Genomic DNA, 22,848 nt, shown 5'->3' on the forward strand with positions numbered 1-22,848 from the left:
ATTGTGGGTGAACCTACAGTGTATAGACTGCAGCATTTCGAGATGTCAGCTACCCAGCCCCTTTTTAAGGGCAACTTGGGATGGGGAATAAATGCTAGACAGCCATTGGCAAGGTTCAATTCTAGCCTCAGGTGACCATATGTGTGGGGTTTGCATATTCTCCCCGTGTCTGCGTAGGTTTCCTCTGGGTGCTCTGGTTTGCTCCCACAGTCAAAAACATGCAGGATCGGTGGATTGGCCTTGGGAAATGCTGGGTTATAGGGTAGGGGGATCTGGGTTCAGATGGGATGCTCTTCTGAAGGGTGCTGTGTTGACTTCTACAATCCTAAAATTCCTACAGTGTGGAAACAGACTCTGGCCCAACAAGTCCAAACCAACCCTCTGAAGAGTCACCCATCCTGACCCATTCCCCAACCCTATTAGTCTACATTTCCCCCTGAACAATACACCTAACCTACGTATCACTGAACACTATGGGCAATTTAGAATGACCAATTGTGACCAGCAGTGGTTAGCACTGCTGCCTCACAGCTCCAGGGACCTGGGTTTGATTCCAGCCTTGGGTGACTATCTATTTGAAGTTTGCATATTCTCCCTGTGTCAGCATGGGTTTCCTCTGGGTACTCTAGGTTTGTCCCACAATCCAAAAGATGTGCAGGTTAGGTAAATTGGCCATGCTAAACTGCCCATAGTGTTCAGGGACATGTAGGTTAGGTGCATTAGTCAGGGATAAACATAGAATAATGGGTTTGGGATGGAGACTCTTTGGAGGGTCGGTGTGGACTTGTTGGGCCGAAGGGCCTGTTTCCACACTGTAGGGATTCTATCATTCTAAGAATTCACCTAACCAAACAGGGTTAAGGAAAATCCCAAAGCCTTTTTCTCATCTAAAAGGAGCAAGAGGGTAACTAGAGAAAGGATTGGCCCACTCTCAAGGACAAAGGAGGAAAGTTATATGTGGAGTCAGAGAAAATGGATGAGATTCTTAATGAGTACTTTGCATCAGTATTCACCGAGGAGAGGGACATGATGGATGCTGAGGATAGGGATAGACTTTTGAGTACACTAGGTCAAGTCAGCATAAGGAGGGAAGAAGTTTTGGGTAAATCTAAATGCATTAAGGTAGACAAGTCCCCAGGTCTGGATGGGATCTACCTCAGGTTACTGAGGGAAGTGAGAGGGGAAATAGCTGGGGCTTTAACAGATATCTTTGCAGCATCCTTGAACATTGGGTGAGGTCCCAGAGTACTGGAGAATTGCAAAGTTGTCCCCTTGTTTAAGAAGGGTAGCAGGTAATTATAGATCAGTGAGCCTGATGTCAGTGGCAGGGAAGCTGCCGGAGAACCTACTGAGGGATAGGATCTATTCCCATTTATAAGAAAATGGGCTTATCAGTAATGGGCAGCATGGTTTTGTACGGGGAAGGTCATGTCTTCCAAACCTAATAGAATTATTTGAGGCAGTGACAAACTTGATTGATGGGAGTAGGGCTGTTGATGTCATATACATGAACTTTAGTAAGGCGTTTGATAAGGTTCCATATGGTAGGCTGATGGAGGAGGTGAAGTCGCATGGGGTCCTGGGTGTTCTAGTTAGATGGATAGAGATTTGGCTGGGCAACAGGAGACAGAGAGTAGTAGTGGAAGGGAGCATCTCAAAATGGAGACCTGTGACGAATGGTGTTCCACAGAGATCTGTTCTGGGATCACTGTTGTTTGTGATATTTATATAAATAATTTGGCAGAAAGTATTAGTTGGCTGTTTAGCATGTTTGCACATGACACTAAGATTGGTGGAGAAGCAAATAGTGAAGGGGATTGTCAGAGAATACAGCAGAATATAGATAGATTGGAGAGATGGGCAGAGAAATGGCAGATGGAGTTCAATCTGGGCAAATCCAATTCAAAAGTGAACTATACATTAAATGGAAAAGTACTGGGGAAAATTGATATACAGAGAGATATGGATGTTCAGGTCCATTGTTCCCTGAAGGTGGCAACGCAGGTCAGTAAAGTGGTCAAGAAGGCAAAGGGCATGCTTTCCTTCATCGGACAGGATGTTGAGTACAAGAGTTGGCAGGTCATGTTACAGGTGTATAGGACTTTGGTTCGGCCACATTTGGAATACTGTGTACAGATCTATTACCACATTGTCAAAAGGATGTGGATGTTTTGGAGAGGGTGCAGAGAAGGTTTACCAGGATGTTGCCTGGTATGGAAGGTACTGGCTATGAAGAGAGGTTGAATAAATTAGAATTATTTTCATTAGAAAGATGGAGGTTGAGGGGGGATCTGATTGAGGTCTACAAAATCATGAGAGGTGTGGACAAGGTGGATAGCAAGAAACTTTTTTCCCAGAGTGGGGGACTCAAATTACTAGGGGCATGAGTTCAAAGTGAGGGGGAAAGGTTTAGGGGAGATATGCGTGGAAAGTTCTTTATGCAGAGGGTGGTGGGGCCTGGAATGTTTTGCCAGCAGAAGTGGTAGGGGCAGGAACAATAGCGTCATTTAAGATGCATCTGGACAGATATATGAATGGGCAGGGAGCAAAGGGATACAGACGGCAGTTTTAGATAGAGGATCTGGATCAGCGCGGGCTTGGAGGGCCGAAGGGCCTGTTCTTGTGCTGTAATGTTCTTTGTTCTTTGTTTAACCTGCACATCTTTGAACTGTGGGAGGAAACCCAAGCAGACTCAGGGAGAATGTGCAAATTCCACACAGTCAGACTTGATGGGCTAAATGGCCTGCTCCCACACTGTAGGGATTCTATGTCCCACAAGTGAATAAAAACATGAAGGAATGGTGATACATTTTCAAGCAGGATGTTAGGTAGCTCATGGGGAGCTCGTGGGTAGTGGTGTTCCCATGCATTAGCTGCCCCATATGGTGGCGGTTGCAGCGTATTCTATACACACAGCATTGAGTGTGCCATTAGTGGAGTGAATGAATGTTTAAGATGGTGAATGGTAATACTGAGAAGCTCATAAGAACTAAGAAAGTGAAAGCAAATGAGTTTTCCAACATCCACTGCATTTTACTTTTATTAAAGAAAATGAGTGATTAATAAAATTGTGCACTGAGTTCGTTTTTATTGATTTACTGATCACCTTCACATTTTTTTTCAAAATTTTATAGAATTGCTAAGACAAACATTAATTAGTACTGCGATTCCACTCCAGTGATTGGTGGGTTTCAAGCGATCACGTCACTGGTGACCATGGTTCCTGTAAGAAACACACATGTGTAAGAGGATGAACCGCTGATATTATCTGTTCAATATTGCCTCAGGTCACAGATTCACACCTTTAATTCCTCCACACTTCAACGTCAGAACAACTACTGAAAGCTTGAAAGCCAACATGGTGGCTCAGTGGTTAGCAGTGCTGCCTCACAGAGCCAGGGACCTGGGTTTGATTCCAGCCTCAGGTGACTGTGCGGAGTTTGCACTTTGTCGCCATGTCGGCGTGGAATTTTTCTGGGTGCTCTGGTTTCATCCCACAATCCAAAGATGTGCAGGTTAAGTGGATTGGCCATGCTAAATTGTCCAGGTATATGCAGACGAGGTGAGAGTAGCCATGGGAAATGAAAGTTTATAAGGCTGATGTGGGTCAAGGTGGGATGCTTTTTGAAGGATCAGTGTAGACTTGATGGGCCGAAGGGCCTGCTTCCACTGCATAGACACTTGTTTCCACTGTGCAGAAGGGCAGAAAGAACCCATTGATATAACAGAGTCACCAGAAAATCAAACAGGGAATTCAAGGAAACTCCTTTACTCAGAGAATGGGAAGAATCTGGAACTCACTACAAGGAATAACTGAGGTGAATGTGACAGATGCATTTAACATCAAGATAGATGTGTATAAGAGAGAATGGAATAGAGGGTTAGAATGATATCATTGAAGGAGGAAAAATGGGAGAACGTTCAAGTAAAGCTTAAATGTCAGCGCATTCACATGTGAAAATGGTCTGTTTCTGTGCAATACATGGGAAGTTCTTTATTATACTTCTCACAATAAAGAAAAATAGTAATAGCAAGCTGAGAAAAAGTTGAGCTTGTCCCATCTAAAGTTGAACTCCTCATCATCATTTTCAGAGCAATTTAGCTAAAGCCCACAACTGATGTTCAGACTGGTAACTAGGCCTACACATTGGACCTGATTGTCAGTCTTGATTTAGTTGGTGTGATTCTCACGTCTGATCAGAAGGTTCAAACCCCATCCCCAGATGATTGGTCACAGCATCATAGCTGACAAGCAATCTAACCCTTCAAAGATCATTGGTTAGACCCCAGATGGAGGATTGAGCTCCTTTCTGGGCATCATGTGACAGAAATATTATTTATGATATATATTAATGACTTGTATCAGTAAAGTTAATGTACTGTAGCTAAGTTTGCGGATGACAAAAATAAGTGAAAAGGCAAGTTATGAGGATGACATGAGTTTACAGAGGGATAAAGACAAGTTAAGCAAATGGGCAAAAGGTTAGCAGATGGAATATAACTCCCTGGGAAAATGTCAGGTTATGCACTTTGAAGGAAGAATAGAGAAGCTGAATATTACTTAAATGGAGATTGCAGAAAGTTGTGGAAATGAGAGATTTGGGAACCCTTGTCCCTGAATTACAAAAAGCTAGCAACCAAATTCAGCAGATAGTAGTGAAGGGAAATAGAATGGGTTAGTAAATTTGCAGTTAGAAGGATGGGTTAGTATATTTGCGGATGACACTAAGGTCGGTGGAGTTGTGAATAGTGCTGAAGGATGTTGCAGATTACAGAGGGACATAGATCAGCTGCAGAGCTGGGCTGAGAGGTGGCAAATGGAGTTTAATGTGGAAAAGTGTGAGGTGATTCACTTTGAAAGGAGCAACAGGAATACAGAGTACTGGGCTAATGGTAAGATTCTTGACAGTGTAGAAGAACAGAGAGATCTCGGTGTCCATGTACATAGATCCCTGAAAGTTGCCACCCAGGTTGATAGGGTTGTTAAAAAGGCATACAGTGTGTTAGCTTTTATTAATAGACGGTTTGAGTTTCAGAGCCATTAGGTCATGCTGCAGCTGTACAAAACTCTGGTGCGCCGCACTTGCAGTTTTGTGTACAGTTCTGGTCACCTCATTATAGGAAGGATGTGGAAGCTTTGGAAAGGGTTCAGAGGAGATTTACTAGGATGTTGCATGGAATGGAAGGAAGGTCTTATGAGAAAAGGCAGAGGAACTTGAGGCTGTTTTCCTTAGAGAGAAGAAGGTTGAGAGATTACTTAATTGAGACAACACTGCCTTGTTTAGATTAGATTAGATTACAGTGTGGAAACAGGCCCTTCGGCCCAACAAGTCCACACCGACCCGCTGAAGCGAAACCCACCCATACCCCTACATTTACCCCTTACCTAACACTACAGGCAATTTAGTATGGCCAATTCACCTGACCCTGCACATCTTTGGATGGTGGGAGGAAACCGGAGCACCCGGAGGAAACCCACGCAGACACGGGGAGAACGTGCAAACTCCACACAGTCAGTCGCCTGAGTCGGGAATTGAACCCAGGTCTCTGGCGCTGTGAGGCAGCAGTGCTAACCACTGTGCCACCGTGCCGCCCCTGAGACATAGAAGATAATCAGAGGGTTAGATAGGGTGGACAGTGAGAGCCTTTTTCCTTGGATGATGATGGCTAGCACGAGGGGACATAGCTTTAAATGGAGAGGTGATACATATAGAACATAGAACATAGAACAATACAGCACAGAACAGGTCCTTCGGCCCACGATGTTGTGCCGAACTTCTAACCTAGATTAAGTACCCATCCATGTACCTATCCAAATGCCGCTTAAAGGTCGCCAATGATTCCGACTCCACCACTCCCACGGGCAGCGCATTCCATGCCCCCACCACTCTCTGGGTAAAGCACCCACCCCTGACATCTCCCCTATACCTTCCACCCTTCACCTTAAATTTATGTCCCCTTGTAACACTCTGTTGTACCTGGGGAAAAAGTTTCTGACTGTCTACTCTATCTATTCCTCTGATCATCTTATAAACCTCTATCAAGTCACCCCTCATCCTTCGCCGTTCCAACGAGAAAAGACCGAGAACTCTCAACCTATCCTCGTACGACTTCCTCTCCATTCCAGGCAACATCCTGGTAAATCTTCTCTGCACCCTCTCCAAAGCTTCCACATCTTTCCTATGACAGATGTCAGAGGTAGTTTCTTTACTCAGAGTAGTAGGGGCGTGAACGCTCTGTCTGCAACAGTGGTAGACTCGCCAACTTTACAGGCATTTAAATGGTCATTGGATAAGCATATCAATGAAAATGGAATAGTGTAGAATAGATGGGCTTCAGATTGGTACCACAGTTCAGCACAACATCAAGGGCTGAAGGGCCTGTACTGCATTGTAACATTCTATGTCCTGTGAATGTTGGCTTTTATTTCAAAGGAAATGGAGTATAAAAGTAGAGATTTAACTAAAAACCATACAAGGTACTAGCCAGACCACGACAGGAATACTGTGATCTGTTTTGGGCCCCTTTTCTAAGGTAAGGTATACTGGCATTGCAAACAGGTCAAAGATGTTTCACTAGACTGAAACCAGGTTTGGAGGGACTGTATAATGAGGAGAGGTTGAGTAGATTGGGCTGTACTCGTAGGAAAATAGAAGAATAAGAGGCAACCTTATTGAAAATAACACAATTCTTACAGGAATTCACAGGGTAGTTGTGGAAAGGTTGTTTCACCTTGTAGGAGAGTCTATAACCAGAGGGCATAGTGTCAGAATAAGGGGTTCACACATTTAAGATAGAGATGGAGGAGAAATTTCTTCTCTGAGAGGATATTGAATCTGTGGGATTCTTTCCTGCAGAGGTCTGCTGAGGCTGGGTTGTTAAGTATCTTCAAGGCTGAAATAGAATTTTAGTCAGTAAGGAGATCAAGCATTGTGGCAGAAAGGCATGAAAATGGAGTTGACAAATATTAGATCAGCCACGATCTCATTGAATTGCAGAGCAAACCTGATGGGTTGAATGGCCTACTATTACTGCTCCTACACCTTATGTTCTTAAGACCTTAAACAGAAGGCAGCATGTATTTATTAAGACGATGGTAATGATGAGGAAGTTCAGGAGAGTCCAGAGAAGCTTTTACCCTTTAAAACAGAGGAAGTTAAGGGATGATTTATTGGAGGCATTTGAAATAATGAAGAATTTTAAGTAACAAGGGGAAACATTTCCAGGATAGAAATGTAATGAGAGGACACAGATCAAAAATAATTGGCAAAAGAGCCAGAGATGAGATGAAGTGACCTTTTTATGGATCAAGCTGTTATGATATGTAAAGCACCACCAAAAAGAGATTGAAACTGATTCAATAAAAACTTCCTAAAGGAGATTTTAAAACTTCAAAGGTAAAACAAAATCGGGCCTAAAGGGTAAAGTCTGGGAAATAGAACCAAATAGCTGGTATAGAATTGATGGACTGAATGGATGTCCTTATTTTGTGCGATATGCTCCTGTAAAAACCCCTGTGCTGTACTGAGGATGTGCTGCATTGTCAGACGTGGCATCTTTTAGATGAGAAATTAAATTGCGGTTCTGTTTATTCTCTTAGCTAGATTTAATTGGAATCAATTCAAAGAAGAATAGTTCTCCTTGGTGTCCTGACCAATAATTATCTTTCACCAAACACAGCTAATAAGTTATCTGGTCACTTCCAGATCACAGTTTATGGGAATTTCTTATATTTACAATGGTGAAATATGAGAACAGAAGGTGATGTATAATTGGTCCTGAGCAGACTAGCAGAGAGGAGAAAGTGAGGACTGCAGATGCTGGAGATCAGAGCTGAAAAATGTGTTGCTGGAAAAGTGCAACAGGTCAGGCAGCATCCAAGGAGCAGGAGAATCGACGTTTTGGGCATAAGCCTTTCTTCAGGAATGAGGAATTCCTGAAGAAGGGCTTATACCTGAAACGTCGATTCTCCTACTCCTTGGATGCTGCCTGACCTGCTGTGCTTTTCCAGCAACACATTTTTCAGACTAGCAGAGAGGGAGGAATGTGTAGAAAATTTGGCAAAGAGGACAGGCCCCCAAACTTTAGCAATAAATGATGAGGAGATTACAACATGCCATGTACCACTGGAGATCACCAATACAGGCAGCACACCAAAGCTAGCAATCAGAATGGTTCCATTGCTGCAGGCTGAGGAAAGGGGTGGGAATACGGTATTTATGATCTGGAATTTTTGTACCAATGTTGAGGCCAGAAGGCTGTAACATGTTTAGTAGAAAGATGAAGTGCTTTTCCTCAAACAACAACATTAATCGATTATATTTATGTAGGACATTTAATGAAGTGCAGAGCCATGAAGCAAATGGAAGGCAAAGACTGAATTCAAAACACAGGGTGTTGCCAGACTGGGAGCCTATGTATGTCAGTGAGCACAGGGATGATGGGTGATTGGGACTTGGTGCAGATTAGGACACAAGCTTACGTTGAGCTTCCATGTTGGAATATGTCCATCATGTGGGCCCTAACACTATATAATGACACTGCCTCCTATTTCAGGGAGTCATTTGAGCAGCTTACCTTTGGTTGATGACCTCAGTGGCAATATGAATTCTGTCCAGCAACTCCTGGATAAGTTGATCTCCCAGGAGAGAAGAAAGAGGATCCACAGATCGAGTACAACTAGAATAGAAAACATTGTGGAAATCATCAAAATAAATCATTAGATAAAAGTAAATCAAGAACACATTTTAGGTTCCAATTTATATCTCCCACTTAAAGGGACAATGTGATCAAAGAGGATTAAGAATTAGCATTGTCATCTTTACTCAGGATGACTGCTCAGCACTATTCTGTCAGATCACTTCTCTACCCAAGGCCCCATCTACTGTTACTGATGCAGGGAAAAGATCCTATGGCTTTATGTGAAGTAAAGTAGAGGAGTTTTCCCTGATGTCCTAAGCCAATATCTATTCCTTAAATCAATGAACATCACAATGAAAGGTAGTTGTTTGCAATTATTATTGCATTTGCAGTTGGTCTCTGTTTTTCTGACATTGCAGCAGTGAACACGCTTCTAAAGTATTACTGCTGTAAAGTACTTTGGAACATTTTAAGTATGTGAAAGGTATATATCTGAAAGTTCCGTCATTGTGATGGTAGTGTGTACAAGAGAATCAATAATGTTACAATACATAATACAATAATGAATCAATAACGTTAATACAATTTCAAGATAACAGAATTTCAAAAGGAGTATTTATCATTAAAGATTTCAGATTGTACATTCTATTTACACATTATTGTGAAGTGTTTTGTGATATCCTGAGGTTGTGAAAAGCACTATATAAATGTAAGTTTCTATCTTTTTACCTATGGTAGCACTCAGTATCCCTTCCAAACTCCCAGCTGCTGGTTCCTGACTGGTAAGTGACAAGTGACCCCTGGTGTTGAAACACAGTGGAGCACTTATTCAGAAATTCAGTCCAACTTTCCCTGTTCTCTTCCTATTCTGAAAAGGATTAGCTAATTTTTGTCATGTCACCATGCTGTTTTTAACCCTGTCAAACAGACTACTTTCCCCATCTCCAATATTCTTATAGCAAATAAACAAAGATCCTTAAAGAGATTTAGAAAGAAAAGATGTCTTTAATGCCCATCACTATTTTTATTTAAAGAAATTTGGATGGGTATAAAATAGGACGGGTTTAGAGGAATATGGGCCAAATGTTGACAAATGGGACTAGCTCAGATTGGGATGTCTGGTTGGCATGAATGGGTCGGACCAGACGGTCGGTTTCTGTGCTATATGTATCTATGATTCTATAATTGCTAAGGTATGGTTCATGGGATTAATAACAACAATTTAGACTGTGAATAAAACATCCTAAGACACTTCAGAGGAATGTAATAAGCCAAATTATCTTTGATTCCTGAGACTCCAGGACAATCCTGAACAATTAGAAACCTCTAGAACCATCACTGAAAAAAAAATTAGCAAGTTCTTGGTAACAAACTGAAGAATACAAACAGGTCAACATTTCACTTCATTGCTTTCACAGGATTCAACGTTATTCCTCTTGCCTAATCTCAGAAAGTTGCGCATTCAAGTCCCACTTCAGAGTCCCACACCATCGCAGGTGAAATTGCAGCGCAGTACTGAGGGAGTGCTGTACTGTCAGAGGAACCATCTTTTTGATCAAACATTAAACCCAGGCTTCACTGCAGTCTGAGGGGGACTTAAAAGTTGCAACAACACTATTTGAAGAAAAGCAAAGTGCTTTTCCTTGTCCTGGGATAAATATTTTTCCATTATCATAGCAATGCTATTTAAGGGAGCTTGCTGTATACATCGCTGCCATACATTTCCTACTTGAATTATAGTGACGACCCTTCAAATGTAACTTATTGACTGGAACAGGCTTTGGGACATCGGAGGTCTTGAGGGTATTATGTAAATGTAGGCTTTTTTTCAAAGCGAAAGCAAGGTCTTTAAATAGTCACAGTTGTCCCTTGGAGTTATTATTATCTGACCACTTAATTTCTTCTTCATTTTACCATCCTGGAAACTACAACTCACCTTCTCTTTCCTTGGTGTTTTAAGAGCCAGATCTGGAAGTTTTTAGTTGATTGAAGCTCTGAGTTGGGAGAAGGAGGTGTGGTGGGCACCACATTTATATCTCTCTTCACACCTTCAGTAGATTCGCTAGAAAATAAACAACCCAAAATGGAAGAAGTTAAATAGAATCCATAAAGTGTTGGATTCAGGCAGGTATTCTTACCACCGCTATAAATTCTCAGATCAATTCTCAATGGTTCCAGGTGGAGTGATTGACTCGGAGGTTAACTACTCATTTAACTCCTTTCTGTTATAAAGGATATTATAAAGTGTAAATCATATCCATAGCATCTTCATCAGTCTCACAGGGTCTAAACTTCCCCCCTTTCCCTGTCTGCTCTACATCTCCAAACCCACAGCAATGTGGTTGATTCTTAAATGCCCTCTGAAATGGTCTAGCAAGCCATTCATTTGGAAAGCAATCAAGGACAGGTAATAAATGCTGATCTTGCCATCAACACCCAATAACATTAGCTTTTATAAAAAATCAGCCGCTTTTACCTCTGACCTTCAATGGCTCCACCCCAACCCTCTCAGCTATTAACCTTTTTGGCCTTAGCATCACCTCTGATCCCAAATGAAAGCCACCTACTAACACTGCTGAAGCAGTTGAGCCTCTTGTTCTGTGTCAAGAATTGCTGCCCCTCAAAGAGTCCTAATATACCAAGTCCATCCAACCCACATAAACATCAATCTTGTATCTCCAGCTCCCTGCCACAGCTCTATCTATACTGTTAAGATGAGAAAGATCCTCGATTCAATTGCAAATTATTCAGCTTAACTCAGGTTGCAGTGAATGCTCTAAAATTACTTTAATAATGTCTGGGCTGGGGAGGAGATGAAGAGCCACAGGTGTGAATATATGTCCTGCTCTTGATCACTATGCAGTAATCACTTGCTGGAAAATGCAACTACAAGGATACCTGATACAGGACCATCAGGTGTGATGCCATTCCTAGGCTAAACTGATTATTTAGAAAAGAGAAGGATTGTTTATTTTTTATCTTCACACCCACATTTCTTTCCTCTTTATGAAGAAGAGGAAAGTGTTGGAAGGATGATGAGTTAATATTGCAAGCCCAGCAATCCTTTTTCAGAGCTGGACTCAAAACGTCAACTGCTTTCTCTCCACAGATGCTGCCAGACCTGCTGAGTTTCTCCAGCACTTCTGTTTTTGTATCAGATCTTCAGCTCCCAGAGTTGTGTGTTTTATGTTATTTGAAGGATAATCTGTTTGAACTGCATCCTGGCCTTAGAGTTTCTGGCTCAGTGACAGGGTCTTTCCCTATTAAGCCACTAGACCACAGCAGAAGCAGACTTGGAGAAGACCTGAAGAGGTCTTTATAATATTGATTTGACAGTGCAGACTTGGAAAAAGTCAAAAATCAGGGGCTGCAAATATGAGATAGTTCCTGTTGCCTCGACTGAGCTTAACCAAGGAGGAGTTTAATCTTATCTTCCTTATCATACAGGTGCAGACTCAGAGGTACTGGAAGAGTTCTACAGACAAAGGATCAATTTCCAAGAGCTGAATAATTTTGGAGTATTAGATTCTTTGAGGGGAGTTCAGATTTTTACACAGAAAACTTAATTACTAACAAATTGAGCAGAGAAATGAGGACAATTTATAATACTCAGGAAATGATTAGAATGTAAAATTCACAACCACGGTAAGTAGTTGAGATGAACAACTCCAAAGCTTTCAGAAGGAATCAAGGTGACTACATAATAGAAGAGGGAATAGAAAAATATGTCAAATGATAGATGTGATTGGAGGTGACTTGTGTAAAGTATCAACACCAACACAGAACAGTTGGACTGAATGACCTTTTTGTGTGATGTATAGTCCAAATAATTCTATTTACCTTTCCTGCATTCATTTAGTCAGAATATAATTTTTATTAATGCTGCTACCACAGGTATTGCAACAATTCCATACCTGATGTAGTATGAATCAGCTTCTGATTTCATCTTAAAGCCATATATTTTTAAAGAATGGAGAGTCAGGTCATGCAAAGTCTCCCAGTTCCAGATGAATCATTAATGTGGCAGGGACAAAATACCAAACTCATGTGCATGACAAATATAGGTAACAATTGCATTTGTATAAATGTTAGGATTAAATTCACAAGCTTTATGTTCTCACCAATGAAGGAGTTCTTACTATTGTGAATATTTTAATCAATGAAGTTGCTCACCCATTTCTACTGGTCCGTTTGGCTGCGATTAACCAATCGACAAAGTTTTTGGTCATCATGGTGTCAACATATTTACTGTAGTCACTGGCTAAAATAGCTTCTGAGTACCGCTTCTCTGTCGGCTTTACATCCAGAATCGAATGGCTGTAGTTCAACATGAAACATGAACGGTTTTATTGTAGTTGTTAATAGGATTTTAATTTCTTCCCCTCAATTTTCTTTCCTCCACTCCTTATGTTGTTGTCTTATTTCTCACATAGCACCCATCGGTACATTACTACCTCAATAGAATTCCTCAGATGTGAGCCTCACCAGTATCTGCACTCTGATCAACTGTAACCATATCAGTCCATCCCAAGCTTATCCTTGCACAAAGTCAGCAATGCAAAGTTTGAGGAGAAGCCTTAATGATCCAGGGTGGGAGGCATGGTTCATTTTCGCTCACCTAAAATGTGTCCCACTTGTCCATGATTTGGTAGATTGTGGGTTATAGTCTCATTCCAGAGATTTGAATGAGTAGTCATACTGTCACAGGAGAGAGTGCTGCACTGCTGGAGGTGCCATCTTTTAATAAACCATTAACAAAAAGCCCTATCTACCTTCCTAGTGGCTGTGAACACTCCCACAGTACTATTTTAAAGAAAAGCAGAAGAAAACTCCCCGGTGTCCTGGTCAACATTTATTCCTCAACTAACATCAATGTAACGGATAATCTGATCATTTGTCCTTTATGTGTTTGTTCAAGGGGATGTGGGCATTGCTAGGTCAGCATTTATTGCCCACCTCTAATTGCTCTGGAGAATGCTGACTACGCAACATTGTTGTGTCCAAATTATCTGTTGTATTTGCAACATTAGAACTATAACTGCAAAAATGAATACATGCATTATATAGTACCTTCCATAATCAACTGACATCTCAGTGTTTTACAGCCAGTTTATTTATTATACTGAGAAATGCAATTCAAAAATCACTGGCTGTAAAATTCTTCAGGATGCTCTGAGTGAATGCAGGGGATATATAAATGCAACACATTTCTTTCTCTGAGAACACCAAAAGCAGTTAACTGAGTTCAGACCTGGGTTTGAATCGGGGAACCCAAGCCTCGGAAATGTGCTAACTGAACCAACAGAATCACTGAACATATAAACTGCTCCTGTTTTATAAATGCTAGCTCATCTATTGGAGCTCAGGCTTCTCATTACCTGCTTTCACTCTCATTTGCCCAAATTGATCCCACGAGGGTGGACAGAAGCACAAGCAATATTGGAGCAAGCATCTTTGGTGGTTCCTGGAAATACAGAGTTTTCAGACAAATTCACAATACTTGTTCAACTTTGTTTCACTTTTCCACCACCCAACTGATTCCACCCTATGTCACACATCCCCTCCCCCCAACAGTGTGTCACTCTTCCACCCCACCCCCTCCACAACCATCCCACCCTCTGTCACTCTACCCCTGTTCACCTAGTGTGCAACTCTTGCCCACCCAACACCACCGTGTCACTCTTTCTCCATCTCATTCTACCCCAATACCACTCGATTTCACACCCCTCCTCCCTTATGTGTCACTCTCCCCAGTTATGACACTAAAAAAAGGAGGGAACCTGCAAAAAACATTAAATGGATTAAAGTCTAAAATTATGAAATTCTCTTTCTTGCAGGCAGATTTTATACTGTTAATTTGGAGCAAATCCAATTAAACATCAATGATCTGTGATTTATTATAAAAAGGAAGGAAAGTTTATGTGTAATAGCAGCTCTTTATAATGTCTTTCTTACTCCTAATTATATGCCTTGCTCTTGTGAGTGTGCCAATTGTGATTTATGTTACCACAAGCACTAGTCACACAATGGTACCTCTTTCATGCTTCATGTGTGTATTGTAGGCTATTCCAGTAGAATGGCCACACACAGTTAAACTCAATGCCATCAGTTTGAGAGTCCATGGACAGTCATCAGGAGTAGCAGCAATCCACACTGATTTACTTTTATTATTTTTGCCTGTCTGACTCAGAGTCAAATTGCAATACCTTCCCTAATACCCAAAATAACTGGGCACAGACTGTGTAACAAACCAGAGTCTCGTTGTTCTTTATTATCATATAATATGCCAACTTCATAGTAGTGACACATTTAAGCATTAAACCATTTGTAATATCGAATTCAGTCTAGTTTATTAGTCAGCTGTGCTTGAGACTGAAAAGATCCAATACAGTTTCACAATTTCAAAATTTATGTATTTATTGTCATTTTTTGTTGAACATGTCCAATAATGAAATGTTATAGTTAATGTGCCAATTAAAATTTATTAACAAAAGCCAAAAAGAACTAATATCATGAGTAATAAAATCTGGTGCAATCATTATTCTCCACTAGAGGACACCAGCGTACTAATCTTAAATTGTATACTGCAAAACTTCACACAAGGTTGTTGAAGGATAGAATAACATTGGAACATTTTATCTCTCCTGCATTTTATCTATTGAGACCAACAGTTGATTCCTGCAACATTGAACTAATTAATTTAGAATTGTAAATTTTTTACCATTAATAGTGCATTGAATTCAGTGTTCTTATTACAAAGTCCTCAAAATACATTTCATTTAAAACAGTATCCATAGGAAAATAGGTAATAGCATTGCTTCACACCACTCAATCAGAAGCTCTTAGTTCATTTTTAAATCTGTTTTTAGAATAATTATGAAGGAGGCACTCACCCTACCTTAATTCACCCATCTAAATTAATTCTAATAATCCCAATTGAGCAAATGCCATAATTTCTGTCTGCACAATCACATCATGTTTCACATGCTGAATATTCTTTATTTTGGTCTCAGATACCAGTTCTTAAATTACCAATTCTATTGTAGATTCAAAACCATGCTTCCATTATCCTATTCCTTCAGTATAAATTTAGCTTTAACTTGAGCTACTTGCTCTCTTTACAGCAGAAGTTGGAGGCCAATCAACTGTCCTCAGGGTTTCTGGGCTAAAGAAGTGATAAATCAGACCGATATCCCACTCTTGATCAAACCTAGTGTCCCTGCTGTCAAATGCTATTCATAATCAATACATGACCAATGCTTGCTCACTACAGTCAATTGCAAAAAAACAGACACTTAGGTAAAATAAACTTGTTGAAGGATCAAACAGTAGCTTGAGCTAGCACCTTCAGAAAGTGGTTACACAGCAAGATTACAGGCAATTTAGCAAGATGGTCAACTCTGATGTTGGTGCTCTATGCGAATCTCCTTCCAATTTAAATCATCTCACCCAACCAAAAGTATCATAGCTTTTATTCCTTTGTCCTTCATGAATTCATCTTGCTTCTCTTTAACCGCATCTATGTTATTCACCTCAAGCACTCCATGTCATTGCAAGTTCCATATTCTCACCAATTTCTGAGTAAAGTATTTTTTCCTGATTCTTCTACTGGACGTATTAATGAGTCAAAAAGGGTGGTGCTGGAAAAGTACAGCAGGCCAGGCAGTATCCAGGGAGCGGGAGAGTCAATGTTTTGGGCATGACCCCTGACCAACGTATAGGTGTCACCTCTAATTTTGGGATTCCTACAAGTGAAACCATCTTCTTTACAGCAACCCTTTCAAAACCCTTCATAACATAAAAAGTCTCTGGTAAATCACCCCACAGATAAGGGGAAGAGAATATTATCTTAGATTAGATGTAGAAGCAGAGAAGCAGAACTTCATTACCTTTGTAGATTCTTCACTTGACTTCCACCTGTTCTTTGGAATGAATCCTGCACCTGGTCTGTATTCAAAGGTGAAAATCAGCTCTTTTTATACAGTCACAGTGTGTAATTGGCCTGCATTTGCAGGAAATAATTCACCTTCTTAAAAAGAAAATTACAGATAAGCAACTGTGTAATGAATGTACTTTAGTTATGACATTCAGCTAATGAGCACAATGAACTCATAAATCTGCTTATTAACAATTGGCATCTACATTTCTGCATTAAAAGTGCTAATTAATGGTCAAATCAGCCTTCTGATATTTACAGCAGCTACCTAGAAATGCTGTTTCAGTATTAGCTGTGCTTTAAATTAATTTTCATATGTATTATGTACAGGAAAATGATGCATTAAGTAACCATTAAGTAACATTAAACCATCTAGTGCAAAAATAAGAAATAGAGTGGATACAGATAAAAGGTAATAAAGCATCAATTACAATAATAAATGAAGTCAACAGCCCACTAAATAATGGAAGGAAGGTAGTAGAGGAAATATCCAGAGAAATTAGGGAAATGAATAAAATCCATAGAACAGTATTCACTATTAATCACCATTACTAATTGGACAGAACATATGGGTAAAGAGGATAAAGAAATGGAATTACTACAATATATACAGGATTCCATTTAAACACAGTACGTAAAATTCCCAGCAATGGATGATTCATTATGGGTTCAAGGTATGGGGAATGAACCAGAGCAGGTAAGTAAAAATAGGGGAACATGTAGGTAATAGTGACCATAAAATAAGAGACAATAGACAATAGAGAAGGAAATACATATGACAGAAAAAAAGCACGGGTTACTAGATTTGAGAAAAGCTGAGAATAGAACTTGGGAAGATAAAATGGCCAACAGTAATGGCATATGATATAGAAGAATCATTTAAAATGGTTTCAGGAAAAATTTATTCCACTCGAAGGAAAGGAAAAATTAAACACTGATGAGACACCTTGAATGAACAAAGACAAAAAGGAGCAGTTACAGGTTAGCACTCATTAAGTCCACAGATTGCTGAGGAATGCAGGATAAAAGAGAAGATGTCGAGATTTGGAGAAAGTTCAAAAGGCAAAGGAGGAATTATGAAATTAAATATTAAGAAGCATTAAACAAAAATAAAATATTTTACAAGCAGATGATCTGAATGAAGTCTTCAAGATATGAACTGTCAAAGACAGGGCGCATAAGGATAAATTATTTCCACTGGTTTGGGGTTCTAGAACAAGGGGCGTAATGTGAGAATTCAGGCCAGACTGTCTCGGAGAGATGTTAGGAAGCATGACGACACACAAAGGGTAGTAGATATTTGGAACTCTCTTCCCCAAATGGCAGTTAATGCTGGATCAGTAGCAAGTCACTTTTAAATCAGAGACAGATAAATCTTTATTCAGCAAAGGTATTAAAATACATATAATTATTTATACTATATTAAATATTAATATATACAAATTAATACATATATTAACAAATATTTTAAAAACAGAAAGCTGGGATAGTATGGAAATACCATATCTTTACAATGTGTATTTTGTCTTTTTTTATGAAGTAAGGTTGGGACAGAGGTACAGAGTAGTCTGCTGAAAGCCAGGAACGTAAATAGCTTGTGAGGCCTTGTGTTTTGTTTAAAGTTGTAACAATAGAAGCAGCCTGAATGGGTGGTGTCAAGCTCTCTCACAACCAGGACTTTTGTTTTAGCTTTCAGTAGTTGCTGGGAAGCTAGATGCGGAAGCTTTTATTCCCTCTCTGTTAAAAGCTGGGGTTCTCTTCCTGCTGTTAGAGTTGCATGTGCAACAAATCTATTTTGTTGAATTTGCCTTTGCCAAGAGTGTGTTTATGCTATGTTACTATTATTGGAACAGTTAATTAGTGGTAGCTAATATATGTACTATTTTGATAGAGTTACAGTTAAGCTGATTCCTTTATTTTTATTTTGTCTGTATTTTAACTGTAGTGTAAAAGTATAATGTGCTTTGCTTGAGGGTGAATAGTTTGTCCAATTGAATTGTATCTGGAATGCAATACCTTACACATACCTTTGAAATATGTAAACGGTAAGGTCTAGGCTATCTTCTTAATATATTCTGAGGGGGTTTGGTGGGGTCCATAACAAACTGGGGACTCTTGTCGGGATTAAAATCTCTAATTCCAGGTTGGGTTTAGGTTATTAGATTCAAAGGCAGTGAGTGGTGAGTGTTGGTGGGTTTTTTTAAATTTCAGGTGTTGCATTCAGATGGTTTAAACAGGGTGTGCCTTGTGTAATAATGTCACTTCCAGACATTTAGAGTTTCCTAAGTGGAAGAAGTCGCTTTGGTGTTGTACAGAAAGTGAGCAAAGCACAGCTTTCAGAGTTGGCAAATTAAAGTTGGAGTTGTCTGTCTCAGTGAGGCAAGGGAAATAATTGCAGCAATAGCCCAACATTTACAACTGCTAGGAATATAATCAGAACCATTGGAGATCGCTAAAATTCAATTGCAAATGAAGCAGCTTGAATGAGAGGCAATAGTAAGGGGGGAGAAAAAAGAAAGAATAGCCCTGGCAGAACAAACAGGTAGAGAAAAGAAAATGAAACAGTTTGAATTATAATTAAAATCAGAGAAAAAAGAAAGGGAGAAAGAGAGAGTTTTTGAACTTCAAGGTTGGAATTGAAAACACAAAGTTAATTTAAAATGGCGGAGATAGATGTGAAAGGCAGGAGCAGTGATGAGGACAGTGGTGGAGAGCAATCCATTGTAGCCAAAGGCCCAGTGGGGTCTGTTTAAATATGTCCAAGCATTGCCTAAGTTTGATGAGAAGCCTTTTTTATTTCATTTGAGAAAGTGGTTAAACCAATTAAATGGCCAGTGACCATGTGGATATTGATGATCCAAACAAAGTTGTTAGGTAAAGCCAGTAAGGTATTTGCATCACTCTCAGAGGAGGTAGCTGAGGAGTGTAATGAGGTGAATAAAAGCATCTTAAGTACATATCAGCTAGAACCAGAAGTCTACAAAAGGAGGTCCCTCTAAGGAGGGACCCTGATCAATGTACATTGAGTTCAAACAAAGTAATTTTGATCAACGGACGAGGGCATTGAAAATATATCAAACATAGGACATTTTTAGAGAGACAATTATTTTGGAGGAGTTCGAAAATTCAATTCCTGAAGTAGTGAGCACTCATGTGGAAGAGCAGAGAGTTAAGACTACAAGGTTAACAGCTGAAATCATGGATGTTTATGAGTTGGTTCATAAATCAAAATTTGACTTCTGATATCAATTTCAATCTGTGAGAGATAGAAACTGGGAAAACAGAAACCTTCAGGTGGAAAGGAAAAAGAAGATCTCATTGTAGATAGTAGAGCTGGTTTACCACAGGTTAAAAAGAAAACCCATGAAGGAGGAAGAGAAGTAACAAAGCTCATGTGTTTTCACTGTAGTAAAGCAACCACATACGCTTCCCATACACCAGGACCTCTGGGTGCCCATCAGCAAAGCAGGGTGCTTTCTTCCCTCACCCTGAGATGTCTGACAAAATTGATAGGCATCATTCTGGTCATCTGTTGATTGCCAGCTCTTAACAAGGTGAATGGTTGGGAATCAAAAATGATGCCAAAAGTCCTCGGGGAGTTGTTCTGACAGTGAGCAATAGTTCAACCTGCAGAAAATGGAAGAAAAAGATGAGCATTGCACAATAAGAGCATGTGTGAGGTAATGAGGCACATCTAGGAAGATAGCATGAGTAGACTCACCGGGGCTCATGGAGAGAAACCCTCCACAAAACTCACTAAGATCAACACTTCACTGATTGCTGGTAAAATTCAGTCTGAAGAATGGACAAATAATTGGCAAATGAAGTTTAATAAAGATAAATGTGAAATAGTACATTTTTATAGGAGGAATAGAGGTCATTTATTACTTAGAACATCTGAGTCTAATTGAGTAGAGAATTATTGGATTCTTTCAATACATTAAAGACTAAAAATTGTACCACAAGGTAGCAAGGCCACAAAGAAACAAACCAAGTACTATATTTTATTTCTCAAAGAATAGAATTAAAAAGTAATGAAGTTGATGTAGACCAGTATTGAACTTTGGTTAGACTTCACCTGGAGTCTTGCACATACCTGATCATCATATTTTGAAGGAATGCCAAGGCAAGTTACAGGGATGATAATAAAAATGTGAGAATGATGAGCTAGGAAGGTCTGAAAACGGGAGGCTGAGGGGTGACCTTTTAGAGATCTTTAAAATAATGAAAGATTTTTGGTCTTGGGGAAAGAGTGTAACTAGAAGCCGTCCATGTAAGCTAGATACCCATCTCCAGCTCCTCCAAGACCGTGTTAGGGAACTGGAGCTGGAGTTGGATGAACTTAGGATCATTTGGGAGGCAGAGGGGGTCATAGATTGGAGCTTTCGGGAAGTAGTAGCTCCAAAGATTGCAGACAGATGGGTGACAGTGAGGGGGACTGGAAGGAAGCAGCCAGTGCAGGGTCTCCCTGCGACCGTTCCCCTCAAGAACAAGTATACCGTTTTGGATACTTGTGGGGGGGTGACTTACCAGGGGTAAGCAATGGGGTTCAGGCCTCTGGCACGGAGCCTGTCCCCGTTGCTCAGAAGGGAAGGGTGGAGAAGAGCAGAGCAATAGTTATTGGGGACTCGATAGTTCGGGGCACAGATAGGCGCTTCTGTGGGGGTGAGAGAGACTCACGTTTGGTATGTTGCCTCCCTGGTGCAAGGGTACGTGACATCTCTGATCATGTTTTCCGGGTCCTTAAGGGGGAGGGGGAGCAGCCCGAAGTTGTGGTCCACATTGGCACCAACGACATAGGTAGGAGGAGGGCTGAGGATGTTAGGCAGGCTTTCAGGGAGCTAGGTTGGAAGCTCAGAATTAGAACAAACAGAGTTGTTATCTCTGGTTTGTTACCGGTGCCACATGATAGAGAGTCGAGGAATAGGGAGAGAGAACAGTTAAATGCGTGGCTACAGGGATGGTGCAGGAGGGAAGGATTCCAGTATCTGGATAACTGGGGTTCTTTCTGGGGAAGGTGGGACCATCCTGGGAAATGAAGTTTAATAAAGATAAATGTGAAATAGTACATTTTTATAGGAGGAATAGAGGTCATTTATTACTTAGAACATCTGAGTCTAATTGAGTAGAGAATTATTGGATTCTTTCAATACATTAAAGACTAAAAATTGTACCACAAGGTAGCAAGGCCACAAAGAAACGAACCAAGTACTATGTTTTATTTCTCAAAGAATAGAATTAAAAAGTAATGAAGGATTACTTCATTACTTTTTAATGAACAGGATGGTCTACACCTGAACCTGAGGGGCACCAGTATCCTTGGTGGGAGGTTTGCTAGTGCTCTTGGGAGGGGGTTAAACTAACTCTGCAGGGGCATGGGAACCTAGACTGTAGCTTTAGGGTGCAGGACCTGGAGTGTAGGGAGGTTAGGACCATGGCATCAATCTCAAAGGAGGGTGTCTGTAAACAGGAAAGTGGCTTAAAGTGTGTATACTTCAATGCAAGAAGTATACGAAATAAGGTAGGTGAACTTGCAGCGTGGGTTGGTACCTGGGACTTCGATGTTGTGGCTATTACGGAGACATGAATAGAACAGGGACAGGATTGGCTGTTGCAGGTTCCAGGGTTTAAATGTTTTAGTAGGGTCAGAGGTGGGGGTAAAAGAGGGGGAGGTGTGGCATTGCTTGTTAAAGATAGTATTACAGTAGTGGAAAGGACGATGGATGACGACTCACCATCTGAGGTAGTTTGGGCTGAGGTTAGGAATAGGAAAGGTGAGGTCACCCTGTTAGGAGTTTTCTACAGGCCTCCTAATAGTCCTAGAGATGTAGAAGAAAGGATTGCGAGGATGATTCAGGAGAAGGGTGAAAGTAATAGGCTGGTTGTTATGGGGGACTTTAACTTTCCAGATATTGACTGGGAAAGTTATAGCTCGAGTTCATTAGATGGGTCGGTGTTTGTCCAATGTGTGCAGGAGGGTTTCCTGACACAATATGTAGACAGGCCAACAAGAGGAGAGGCCATACTGGATTTGGTTCTGGGTAACGAACCAGGCCAGGTGTTAGAATTGGAGGTAGTGAGCACTTTGGGGACAGTGACCACAATTCGGTGACTTTTACTCTAGTGATGGAGAGGGATAAGTGTGCACTGCAGGGCAAGAGTTATAGCTGGGGGCAGGGAAATTATGATGCGGTGAGGCACGACCTAGGATGCGTGGCTGGAAAAGTAGGCTTCCAGGCATGGGCACAATTGATATGTGGAGCTTGTTCAAG

General features: G+C 40.6%; 1 protein-coding gene across 1 annotated transcript; it reads right to left on the minus strand.

Moving 5' to 3' along the window:
* Window positions 1-3,022: 3,022 nt before the first annotated feature.
* On the minus strand, window positions 3,023-16,586 carry LOC148141542 (pro-glucagon-like). The gene is made up of 6 exons (XM_087977736.1): window positions 16,530-16,586; window positions 14,019-14,104; window positions 12,814-12,957; window positions 10,577-10,702; window positions 8,578-8,679; window positions 3,023-3,223 (listed from the first exon to the last, which is right to left on the minus strand). The coding sequence occupies exons 2-6, from the start codon at window positions 14,090-14,092 to the stop codon at window positions 3,205-3,207; spliced, it is 465 nt and encodes a 154-aa protein (XP_087833862.1). The 5' UTR covers window positions 14,093-14,104; window positions 16,530-16,586; the 3' UTR covers window positions 3,023-3,204.
* Window positions 16,587-22,848: the final 6,262 nt, after the last annotated feature.

This window comes from Chiloscyllium plagiosum, unplaced genomic scaffold (assembly GCF_037043375.1).
Source record: "Chiloscyllium plagiosum isolate Xiang-an unplaced genomic scaffold, Cpla_swu_hap1 HiC_scaffold_32, whole genome shotgun sequence".
Taxonomy (NCBI): domain Eukaryota; kingdom Metazoa; phylum Chordata; class Chondrichthyes; order Orectolobiformes; family Hemiscylliidae; genus Chiloscyllium; species Chiloscyllium plagiosum.